This window comes from Penicillium solitum (assembly GCF_028829755.1).
Source record: "Penicillium solitum strain IBT 25940 chromosome Unknown utg000006l_segment0_segment0, whole genome shotgun sequence".
NCBI lineage: Eukaryota > Fungi > Ascomycota > Eurotiomycetes > Eurotiales > Aspergillaceae > Penicillium > Penicillium solitum.
This window is the reverse complement of record NW_027072126.1, coordinates 180,793-193,243: the sequence shown is the minus strand read 5'-3', so window position 1 is coordinate 193,243 and position 12,451 is coordinate 180,793. Positions and strand designations below refer to the sequence as shown.

Below are 12,451 nucleotides of genomic sequence, written 5' to 3'. Positions count from 1 at the left end.
TCCGCGTGAATTTGAGTGTTGATTTTATAACCTGATTATTCATTACGGAAGCGCTAGCTGTCTAGATTTCTACCGAATCCCTAGCCGAATTATTTCTTTTGCTATCATATTATGATCGCCAATGACTCCGCCTCGAAAATAGGACCCATAATCGTTAATGCGGCTTACCCCAAATTACCGAAATGCCTAATTGGCTCCACCAAACGCTTTGGTGTTGGACGATTCGGTCGCAGTAACCCCAATGGCGGGGGGTCGCGAAATTGATCTGGGGTCGAGCGGGGCACTAGCGCGGGGGCGGCGATCGGAAGGTTAACCAGTGATCGACAGCGCATGTTCGGATTAGGAATCAGTTCGGAAGTGGTTTCGGAAGTCATATAAAGAGCAGATATGCGGTTACTTTTAGCTGGCGCTTGAGTGGGCAAGCGTGAGTGCAAGGAGGTCGTGGGAGTGGTCTATTTTTGGAGATGTAGAAGTACACGTAAGCACGGATTCTTCAGCATTTTACGTGTTTGTATCTGTACCATTCGATCCCGGAACAGAACTGCAATTACCGGGATAATCAAAACAGAAAATCAGGTCATGTGATTAGCGTTCGAAAGACAAGCTGAAGAATCTGGATCCTATCCTTATGTTTAGTGAGGCCATTATAAACCCTAAGATCTCCTGGTAGATTACTTAAATGTTAGGAGTCGTTTTTTGTCTCTCTAGATCATTGTCGGTGAAGTTTTGTTCTAAAACTGAGCCTATATGTGGTTTCTTTCCGTCATGATCCCCACTAATGCCAATTGTTTTGGGGAGTATCATCTGCAAGTAAGGAAGGTATTGTAAGTCACTGTTTGTGCTACCTGGTATGTACAGAGTAAGCCCCGAGACTGTCACTTGGTTACAGGCGGGAGTGGTGGCAGAGGGAGCATCTTGCCAGATTCTCAAGGCCCACTCCAGCTTCCGATGTTTGGCTTGTTTGCATGGATATGGAAAGTTAGGGAAGGCAAAATGTAACTTCAATATTTCGAAATTTCTGTAATTTGGCCTCTTGAAATGAAATTTGAAATGGGCCTTGAAATCATGAAATCAAACTAGTCTAAAATAGGCAGAATATACCACGTGTTGGCCAATCAGGACCCCTAAGCGCTGTGAGTTGAGGGAGACTTGATCAGCTATCATCAGCTTAGTCAAACTCACGTGGATGATGACTCAGCCGCGACCGGCGCCGTTGAAATGTAATTGAAATGAGGAAAAAAGTGAAATTTCAATATTTCGTAATGAGTCGGCCAATTTCGTTATTACAACATCACTACGGAAAGTTCCAGCTACTCCATACAGTAATGAGATACGAGGTACATGGATCACTTGACGTAAAGTACCGTATAGGTAATCTAACAGGAATATTGATACTCCGGGTTTATTCCCAATATTGTACAGTGGATCTCGGCATTGGGGTTCGGGAACAATCGAAGAGTGTAGGTGGTGACACCAGTTTCGGGAAGTACTGTATCTCACCTGGGGGTAGCGAGCGAGAGGCAGCCACCTCGGTATCGAAAACTGAAATGAAGACCCTTTCCGTCACATTGGGTGCAAGAGCAGAGCAAAATCCGTTCTCCGCGGAGCTAGCAGCGATGGCATATGCATTGAACATGGTAGTTGGACTGAAAGATTACAGTGTTACGCTGCTCACGAGCAACAAAGCGGCGGCTCTGACATTGAGGAATCCTCGGCAACAGTCAGGCCAGGAATTCGTCTGCCAACTGTACAAGTTGATGAGAAAGCTACGGAGAAATGGAAACCAGATCAATATCCGGTGGATATCAACGAGCGAAGACAATAAACTGCGGGGTCTGGCTAAAGAACAGGCCAGAGCCGCGACACAAGAAGATGCTGTCCCGCAAAAGCAGGTCCCAAGGATGAAGTCAACAACACTCAATATTGCACGGTCCCAAGCAGTTCCCAACAATGACCTGCCAGCGAATATAGGGAGACACGCAAAACGAGTTGATGCAGCACTTTCAGGCAAACACACCCGGCAGCTGTATGACCGATTATCGTGGAAAGAAGCGAGCGTGCTGGCTCAACTCCGAACCGGCATGGCAAGACTCAATGGATATCTCTATCGAATCAACGTAGCAGACACGGACCAATGTGCGTGTGGGCAAGCGAGAGAGACCGTGGAGCACTTCCTATTTCGATGTCAAAAATGGACGGCGCACCGGACGGAACTACTACAATGTACCAACACCCACCGAGGAAATATATCCTTCTTCCTAGGAGGAAAGTCGCCCTCCGATGATCAGAAGTGGAGGCCGAACTTAGACGCGGTACGGGCCTCAATCCGATTCGCCATCGCCACGGGCCGACTCGAGGCCACCTAACCACGCCGACGAACATAAATCACCCCCCTTTCGCCATCTAACCCACCAACCACCTCGTGTTACAGATGGTAGACGCGCTTCAACTGCCGAAGATAGGATGTTGAACACTTGGAGAAGCGCCTTCAAGCCAGCCTACTAACAAAATTACTAACCCACGAGGATCCGCTGCGATACGGACATCTGAGATGACATATATTGCAAGGCTTTATGTATGGGCTCTGAGGAGACACAGTACTATTTATATTATGACATGTATAGTAGATCAGAGATAGTTGCCCTTTCGGCTTAGCCGCCGGGCGTTAATAAATTGTGTGTGTGTGTGTATCTCACCTGATCTCACCTGACCAATGTACAGAATTTAGGTACATGTTTAGTACGTGATTTATCGACAACCGGCGACGACTGTACCACGTGGCGACGGTACCAACGCGAAAAATGTCTGGACGGGCCGCGATGCGAACCCCTGAACCCCCGACTGGGAAGACTTCTACATAGAGATGCGGTGCCTGACGCATCATCATTGACTGAGGACGTAAATTATCTTGTCTTTCATCTCCTCAATTCCTTTGATTACTTTGGGAAGTTACATTGCCATTTACCCATAATAAGCAAGCAGTTTAAATCCATTTTTGTCTTTCACGGGCATGCAATTTATCATTATTGACTCTCTGATGTCCATCGCAACACAGGCTTCAAGACATTGCCCTCTTTCATGTCATTGAATGCTTGTAAAAAGTCATCGGAGTTATAAACCTTGATCAACTTTTCCAGAGGAAATTTACCCTCGTTTTGTTTCTCGATCAAGTAGGGAATCATCTACTCGGTACATTAGTCCACGCGCAATATATGACTATAACCAAGGAACGACATACCTCTGTTGCAACGCTGTCACCCTGGTGACAGCCAAGATATTGACGACCCATTGTGAGATGCGAGAACACATCCACTTCGACCTTCCTCCCAGGAGCCGGTGCCCCAATACTAGCGGCTCTTCCACGAATACCGAGAGTTGCAATCATAGTCTCGATTACAGTGATGGCACCAGAGCAATCAAGGGCAAAGTCCGCGCCACGCGACGAGCCACACAGATCAGTGATATGTTTTCGGATATCGGGGTCATCTCCACGGAAAGTGTGGGTAGCGCCCAGCTCCCGGGCCAAATCCAGTCTTTCAGCCTGAAGATCCACAGCAACAATGATTCGAGCTTCCCGGATTTTGGCGGCCATGACCCCAGCGAGACCAACGCACCCCGTTCCGAAAACCACCACTGAGCTTCCATGCCTCACGTTCAGAGTATTGAAAACTGCGCCGGCTCCGGTTTGCATCCCACATCCCAGTGGAGCAAACAGCTGGAGGTCTGTGGTCAGGGGGACCCGTACAACTGATGACTTGCTGACGACTGCAATTTTGGCGAAGGAGCTCTGGCCGAAGAAATTGGAGAACAACCCTTGTTCGTTGGGCAGATGCATTGTGCTCGAGCCATCTGGTCGTTTTCCGCCGAAGTTCAGCTGCATCAGGTTTTCGCAATAGGCCGGGTAGTTTCCACTACACTGGGTGCATTCACCGCAGAAATTGTAGCTGAGCAGCACTTTATCGCCGACTTGTATATCTGTGACGCCGCTTCCTCTTTCCAAGACGACTCCAGCACCTATTTTAAAGTCTTAACTATTACTGCATTGCGGGATATTTCGGTTCTTATAGCATGTAGAACAAACCTTCATGGCCAAACACATTGGGAAACCGAACTGGAATATGCCCCTCCATACACGCCAAATCTGTGTGACAAATTCCGGTCGCGTGTATCTGAATCTTCACCTCGTTGGCCTGCAGCGAATCCAGCGCGACTTCGAGGAGTTGGGGTTTGGCCCCAGCGGACTGGACAACCAGTGCGCTAGTATTGCAAATGGCCATGAGGAGGTATCAGATCAGAAATGGGTTATGCACAAAGGAAAACAGAAATGCGGCCATATTCTACCTGGCTATGAACCCCTTACTCTCTCAACATTGTGTCATTAATAGTTCGTGGAAATACGGTACTCTGCAGCCCCGTGGGGGTTCAACATCCGATGCGGGTTCCGTTCGGAAGTTGGTGGAGCTCCTTTTCCCGCTATCTTGATACCCCATTACTTAGATGGGTTTAGACTTGTATAGTGTGTGGCAAATTCAGCTAGTCTTGACAGATCACTGTTCTACAATTTGATCAGCAGCTCATTGATCGGAAGCGATCCCAAGTGCAGTGCTTCTCAATTGCGCAGAAAATTGGACCCTAAGACCACCCTTAGAGTCCTCGCACAGAGAGCCAGCAAGTCAGGAACATTCAGAAGTTCTTAGATAGGGCGGAGAGTGATATCCGATGATCATGTCGTTCTTCCCAGGGACATTTCGTGTCACCACAAATGTTTATCGAGGCGCCAGAGAATAGTCCAGTAATGGCTTCTTTTTCTTTGCATTGGAAAACATGAAATGTTCCGGATGGCTCTATGATTCATTGTCACGACTACAGTAATTGAGGGGGCGCGTTTTTTCATGCTTAATACAAGTTCTGCTGTAGTTAACATAAAACACATAACAAATCGATATGAAGAAAGAAGTTCTATACAATGTAAACACATGATTAAAAGGAAAATCTCTGAGGTGTTCAAATCCTCTGGGCAAGCTGTTGTCGAGCATCCTTGCACATCCGATCAATATCCACATTGGCGATAATACCGTTTCGGTGACTGATCGCCTCTTCAATCTTTTTAAAGTCCCTTCCCACCCCTTCAGCCCGCCATTCATAGCAGTCTCCGACGAACCTGCTGCTCTGCACCAACCACTGCGTTCGTTCTCGGCGACAGGAGTCGAAAACATCGAGAACATGCTCAAGATCCTTGTGCGTCTGCACCCGGTCGTCTTCCAGCAATGCAGCCAAGACTGCCGTGTCCTCAAGGCAGAAGCCAGCCCCTGCGCCGTGGTGCGGCGACGTGGCGTGTGCCGCATCACCGGAAAGACAGATACGCCCTTTAGAGAATGTGGACAGAGGATGTTCTCCCAGGTCGAAAATTGCCCACTAGGAAATGATCAGCATTTCACGACTTATGGAGCACGGTTGGTGCGGATGGGCTGAGGCTTACCACATTGAGTTCTTCATCAGTCAACTTCAATAATTTGATCACGTTAGGTCCAAATCCGGCGAAGTCGCGGAGAGCTTCTTCCCGCGTGCCTTGGCGTGTTAATCTGGGGTAATTCGCCCAGCCATCCGAAGAGGTGTGGAAGGCAACAATGTTGAGCGTCTTGCCCTGGTTTACGGGGAATGTCAACATGTGGCCACCGGGACCCATCTGTCATTATTCTTAGCCAAGCATCTTTTAGTAAAACTTTCCAGTGGGACTTACGTGCATGCAGGAATTGGAAGCCAATTCTTCCCCGATTGCCCCGATCGCCTTATCCATGGGTACCAGACCACGGTATGCATATTTGTGCGTATAGGTGGGGTTGGCAGATGGATGGTCTTCACCCACCATCAGCTGCCGAATACGGGACTTAATTCCGTCACAACCGATCACCACGTCAGTAACGTCCTCGCTGCCATCCGCGAACTTCAAGACGAGTTTTCTATCTTCGCGCTCGGTGATGTCATCCAGTCGCTTGTTGAATCGCGAGATGCCATCAGGGACCAACCGGATCAGTTCGTCGAGGAAGTGCGCCCGGTGAACTCCGGTCTGACCGGTGCTGTTTGGAATGGTAAAGGCAATGTCCTGGTGGCTGGCATTCTGAGCCGTGGACGACGTGCCCGTGCTATGCCCATCAAGATAGTCGAACCAGACATTCTGCTTGGACTCCCACAAATTCCGCGTGCAGACCTTCTCGAAGGCCTCGAAGATGCCTTGGTAGCAGACTTTCATCGCCGCGACGGCATTGGGTCCGAAGGACACGCCGGCACCTACCTCGCCAAAGGTAGGTGCTTGCTCGTAGAGTGTCACAGGGATGTTGCGGTGGTGAAGAGTAATTGCCAAAGTCACGCCTGCAATACCACCGCCGACCACAGCGACGTGGAAATTCTTCTTAGATGCAGCCATTGGGTCGGGTTTTAGTGTTCAAGTTGTTGCAGAATAGCCAGAAGTGACAGAAGTCAGAGAGAGTGGAAGAGGTTATCTATAGATCACACCAGTCTTCTTTACCGGAACTGTCGAAATTACACTCCTCGATCCGACAATTCGGAGAGTGTGGCGTAAGTTCGGATTTGGCGCAGCAATATCGGCTTTACGGCGACCTCCAAAGGATAATATCGGATAACCCTGTTGGTGGGCTGGCACGGCTATGGGGAGAGAGACGCGAAGTGTGGAGATCCCCGTGGGGCAACTCGTATTCGTCTTCCGATCGCCTTCAGAACCCCTTTATTCATCGGGGACGAAAGAATAAACTCTTAATGGAAGACTTTTCCCTTTCCATCACGTCCAGGCTTTCGTGCTTAGAGGACATCCTTTGTTGCGCTATCCAGGCTTTACTAATTACAGGCATTCAACCCCGCGCGTCTGTGAACCTTCGCAGCTATCCCTTGCCGTTATTTTGCCCATGTCGTCTTGTATTCCATTGCACAGTGTTTCAACCCTTGCAAATATAGCTTGGAGTTTGACGTCTTATTTAACTCATGACAACTGGGGAAGCCCAGCGTAATTGCATCAACATGACATGAAATTCATGAGGGCACAGGAAGGTAGAAGAAAATTATGCATTGCTATCTACCCGAATCCTCTGCCATTTCAAATGGCAGCGGGACGACGAAGAGATGAGACAATTCTAACCAACGAAGCAAGATGCCAACGAAGCCACGGATGCATGCCTACGGCAACCGAACACCCTCATCACTCCAGTCAAAATTTCTTCTTCCTATTGTACACTATATCCAATATAATCCACTCAGCAGTCGGAAAAATGCCATATACGCAGTGTATGACCAAAACCACAGGAAAAATTATTTACAAGTAAACGAAGACGCTTTGCTAGCATCACCCCCAGCATAAGTCAAAATCTGAGGGTAAGGGCACAAGCCGACCGTTCGCAAAGGAAGCTTTGCACTCCCGGTAGCAGTCGGAGTGGCAATGGCCTGCAACGTATCCGGTGCAGTCCCATTCTCCACCCAATCCACAAGAGCTTCAAGGCTACTTCCGGGGTAAAATCCAATCCCAGATGAGCAATGCTCAGCACCAGGCGCCGCGAAAAAGCGATAGTAATCATGGAGGTTGGGGTCGACTTCCATGGCTTTTCGGTAGTAGCTTTCAGTTCCATTGAAGAAAATAACTTGGTCCTTCATTCCGTGCCAAGAAATCATTTTCCCGCCTGTCTGCTTGAAGCCCGTCAAGTCAGGATCGCGGGTTCCCATCACAGAACTGAATTCATTCACGGATTGACGGAAATAATGACTATATTCTGCGTGCGTGACGGGTAATACGTCCACAGAGGAGTTCCGAGCGAGGAATATTTTCTGCCAGTCTTCAGAGACTGTGAAAGGTACGCCCTTGCAACTTTTCGATGGTGATGTGCAGTTTGTTCCTGCTAGGTAGATGAGAGACGCGTCGTGGGAGAGTCCGTACCAAAGGGGCGATCCGGAGGTATCTGATGGTCCGGCCCACACGAGAGAAACAAATTTGGCGGCCTTGGTGGTGATCTTGACTGCGCTGTTGGTGCATTGGATTATCTTACCGATCACGGTGGTTGGGTCAAATTTGCAAAGGCCTGGCATGGAAATGATACCATCTTTGACTCCGTCGAGCTCGTCACAGGCGTCGGTTGCGTATTTGGTGAAAGCCTCCAGTTCACAGGACGAGGGGTAGTAGTCTGCGTTAAGATGTTAGTAATTATTCAGGGAATTGGACAGGTAATCTTACCGAGAGCGTTCATCAGCATCTGTGGCCAGAGCTCAGCAGGGATGAACTTGTCCCAGTTGACAGCAGGTGAACCCGCCAGAATACCATCATACTGAGTCGGATACCGCTGAGCCAACATATGCCCCTGACGACCTCCAGTCGAGCATCCGTTCCAATAAGCGTAATTATGAGACTTTCCATAGAACATCTTCGTGGCAGCCTTTCCCAACCAAGCAGTCTCGTCAATAGTAACAGAACTAAAATCTTGCAGATTCGCCCAATTCAGGTTGCCCTCACTAGTCAGCGCCCAAGACCTGACGGTAGCCAGCTCATCGTGTCCTCCATTAGTGGAAGCAGCAGCATAACCCCCGAAAACTGCTTGACTGAGCGCCCCCAAAGAGCCCGTCACCCAGCCACCACCACCCATACCCATGAACCGACCATTCCAGCCACCAACCGGAAGCGAGATCCAAGTAGTGACCTTATCGTTCCAGCCAGGGTGTGTGTAGTTCACGGTAAGTTGGCAAACTTCCACAGTCATATTCGTCGAAACAGGATACGCGTTCAATGTATCGACCATGTCCCAGTGTGCAAGGTCAATTTTTGCATCAATGGAAAGAATATTGACATTGGAAAGTCCGAGAGAAGCGAAGCTATCACGTGTGCACGCTTTCGTATGAGTGTTTGCTGAGGATACGGATGTCAGGAGCTGGGATAATCCCAAGAGGACGTAGTTGGAGATCATTTTGAAATTGAGTTGAGAGCCGAAGCCCAGGGTAGATGACGTCGCTGTACTGTACTAGCTGCAATGCTAAAGTGGGAGAAAACATTATTTTATATCAGCGCAGTTCAATCAACGACAAACAATAGATCGGACTCCTGAATCCACTTGATCGAGGTTTTCATCGGAAGCGGGTGGAAGCGAAATTAGGTTGAATCGGGTGGAGCGACTATGTTTCCAAGTTTAAGGGTTTGGATAAGCCGAGAGTGAGTGAGAAAAAGCCTTGGTACAAGCATACAGCCGTAAAAGCTGGTCTCCTTTGTAAAAGATCCATGGACAGATACATGATGTAACGGAGCCTCTCACGTTCTAGTATGTAAAAATGCAATATAGGAGCGAGTCTATACAGAATGCAATATAGGAGCGAGTCTATACAGAAGAAATATAAAAGCAAACAGGGCAAAAGGCGCAATTGAAAGAGAAAAAAAAGTTTACCCGGCGATCTCGGAGATGGCGACAATCCCGCAGAGCCTGACATCATCCGTTCTCCTCGGGCCTGGAGCATTGGTCTATATGGAGTACAGCTATACTCATATTTGTATAATTACAATTACTTCTCTATGGAACTGCCTAGCGGCTTGGGATTACCATTACAAGAAGCTAAATTGATGATATTGAGGTGCCTCATCATGATCGAATCAAGCGGATGTGGCTTGAAATATTACGGTCTCAATTACTAGCTGTTTTCTTTTTATGTAGGCTGATATTCTGCATGGTTCTCCGCATGCGAATAATTATTCTACCAGGCTTGGCTTCGGCTATCACTTTGACTTAGCATGTTGTTGCCTACAGCTAGAGATGTGATTGGTCCTGTATCGAGATATCTTCCGATATCAGCTTCCGAATCTCTTATTCAGAATGCCAAGGTAGGTAACCAAGGTTTGCTACATGTGGCCCCGGAGTTTTGCCGGATTCAGGGGAATTTGAGATCTTACTAATGATGCAGATTTAAAGTTTTTTGAGCTTGAAAGACGTTCTTTTGTACTCCGTGCTAACATTTGAATACTTTCTACAGACAAAAAAAGAAAAAGCGAAACTCAACCGTTGAGCAGTAATATACAAAATGTCGTTGTGTCTTTAGCTGTTCGCTTCCACTGGGATGAACTTTATACAACTCATTATTCCAGTCAAACCTCCTTCTTCCTGTATTATACTATATTCAACATATTCTAACCAGTAGTCAGAAAAATGCCATATACGCAGCGTATGCTAAGACTTAGTAAACATTAATATTGTGTCCAAGATCTCAACATAGAATCAATCACTAAGCTAGTTTCAACTTCCAGCTTTAAGTCTAGGAGGTCTGTTCCGAAGATATTGCATGCCGGCTTAGCGAGAGACAGGGCAGCATAAGAACCGAAGCGAGTCTCCCACTGCTTTGTACCCTTGTATCGGGGGCGTTTAGAAATATCCTTTTCGTACAGGTCACTGCTCGGCCTCTCAATACCTCCAAATTCTCATAATTCATCATGTTCTAGCTGTTAATAAAATGTACATTCAAAGCTGAAGACCCGGCCATCCCTCAGTGGCGGGTGGTAGGAAGTTAAGCATGGGTAATGAATCTCCAATTTCGGCGAACTCCCCATTCATCATTGTTTCCCAACCTAAATCAAGAGTGATGTCACCACCGAGCATGGATTGAAGGTGCGCTTGGTCAACGGTAATTGTATAATTGACATCCGTTTGTGTGGCAGCCGCGGCTGTGTCACGGTCTTTCGAACGCGCCGTAGTATTGTGATCGGAGCATAGAAAATCGAAAATATGCATTGCCCAGTTACCAGGGTCCCATGACTCTCGAATTTGGTTCAGCACAGTTCGACAATTATCTAGGTGGGCGCGAGACATTTGGGACATCGTTGGGTGCGCATTTTGTGATTGCCGGTATAGCACTGTCCCTGCCACGAAGAATGCGGGATACAATTCATGGGGAACATCGCAGACTCCAACCTTGGAGACAAGGTTGATAGCATGGGAGGCAATCATTATTGCTCTGGACTCGATGACCTTTCCGGGTAGGGGATCGGGAGGATGTGATTGAGCATCTGTAAACTGACGGAAAACGGAAGGGCTTTCAATATACAACAGAAGGAGGCAATAGTTGTAAAGAAGCTCAAAAGCAGTGGAACATTTGAAGGGCGGATTAGGCCACTGTTCCAGGGAAATGCGTATCCTAAAATACCATGTGTCGAGATTGGCATGTATCTTTTCTGGAGAAAGATCGATGTTCCCAGGACCGAAACGATAATAAACAACATCCCTGAGGAGAAGGGACAGGCGGCCAATTTGCACCTGATAGAACCCATCTTCCGGGGTTTCAAACTCCTCTATATTCGGCGCTGCCGTGTTGCACTGTGATAAATTGATTCGAAATGGTCGTCCCAATAGAATTGAGCAGAAGGTGTCTCGCACCACCAGAGTCCACCATAACCTTCGAAGAAGACCTTCATCGCTGGGGCTATTTGAGTGAGTTGCCGTGCGATGAAGCCCTAGGGATATTGCTAGAGTGCTCGCAATATTGATCCAAGAACACGGATTGCAGTAGCTCTGCAAATGGGGCCCCCAGAAGCTCAACATAATAGCTGACTGGATCAGGATAACCTTGCCTGTCTCATAGCCAGTATCAAATACTAACTTGGCTTTGGTATAATAATGTTTCCGTGCCTCAAATCTAGAGTCGAACCCAGACTTAAAGATGACTGGCAAATCGCAAAAAGTTGCTCCTATGAAGCAGACAGTGTGAATCAAAATCCAGGGTAGTTTCCCGATTTTTAGTGTTTTTTTAAGTGCCTCCTTTTCCACGATGGAATATAAAGGATAGAATTTGGTGAAAAAGACAGTAACAAAGTACTCCAAGGTCTTTTCAGATGGCATAAAAAAAGCCCCCTTTGCTTGAAGATAAGCGATATCAGCTGCGTCAAGATGCGAAGGGTGGACATCGTGTTGGAGAGTGTCCAGATTGTGGCTCTCGTTGGTGGATTCACTAGAATCATGCAGTTGACGTTTTGGCATTGATACCTGAGGTAAGTCCTCTAAAGCAAAGGTTAATGGAGAAGGCTCTCCAAACAGAATCAACCCATGCTGTCCGAAGGGTCTCTCATTCTTCCACTTCAAAAACTCTGCAAACATGGCTGATATGGAAACCGGGGTTGAAACAGACGAATCAGAGGAATGAGATGGGCGGTCTGCGTCTTGAAATGAATGTAAAGATGAGGTGGGCGGGCTATGCTCATTCCCCAGCAGCTCAGTAGATATTGAATGTTGCGATATGTGATCTTGTTTGCTTCCCCGAGGACTGGTAGGCGAAGCTGGGGTCTCATTACGAAGAACTGATTCACCTTCTCCGTGACCCAAAAAAGGGGTGTCAAGCCGCCTAGATGATCGCGACATCTTATCTTGTCGTATTTGGCGGGCCGCTTGACGGTCATACATCCCACGTTTGGAGGAAGTCAAAGCACAAT

At 47.7% G+C, this 12,451-nt stretch overlaps 4 protein-coding genes across 4 annotated transcripts; all 4 read right to left on the bottom strand.

Moving 5' to 3' along the window:
• Positions 1-3,023: 3,023 nt before the first annotated feature.
• N7455_009205 (NAD(P)-dependent alcohol dehydrogenase) lies at positions 3,024-4,277 on the bottom strand (the record flags this gene model as incomplete). The annotated part of the gene is made up of 3 exons (XM_040962286.2): positions 3,024-3,182; positions 3,239-4,014; positions 4,082-4,277. 3 exons carry the CDS (start codon positions 4,275-4,277, stop codon positions 3,024-3,026), a joined length of 1,131 nt encoding a protein of 376 aa, XP_040807273.2.
• Positions 4,278-5,004: 727 nt separating this feature from the next.
• N7455_009204 (uncharacterized protein) lies at positions 5,005-6,424 on the bottom strand (the record flags this gene model as incomplete). The annotated part of the gene is made up of 3 exons (XM_040962275.2): positions 5,005-5,415; positions 5,480-5,686; positions 5,741-6,424. The coding sequence occupies 3 exons, from the start codon at positions 6,422-6,424 to the stop codon at positions 5,005-5,007; spliced, it is 1,302 nt and encodes a 433-aa protein (XP_040807284.2).
• An 896-nt stretch (positions 6,425-7,320) lies between these two features.
• Positions 7,321-8,957, bottom strand: N7455_009203 (uncharacterized protein; the record flags this gene model as incomplete). Its single annotated transcript, XM_040962285.2, has 2 exons — positions 7,321-8,183; positions 8,234-8,957. 2 exons carry the CDS (start codon positions 8,955-8,957, stop codon positions 7,321-7,323), a joined length of 1,587 nt encoding a protein of 528 aa, XP_040807271.2.
• A 1,533-nt stretch (positions 8,958-10,490) lies between these two features.
• Positions 10,491-12,119, bottom strand: N7455_009202 (fungal specific transcription factor domain-containing protein; the record flags this gene model as incomplete). Its single annotated transcript, XM_040962274.2, has 1 exon — positions 10,491-12,119. The coding sequence occupies one exon, from the start codon at positions 12,117-12,119 to the stop codon at positions 10,491-10,493; it is 1,629 nt and encodes a 542-aa protein (XP_040807270.2).
• Between the last annotated feature and the right edge of the window lie 332 nt (positions 12,120-12,451).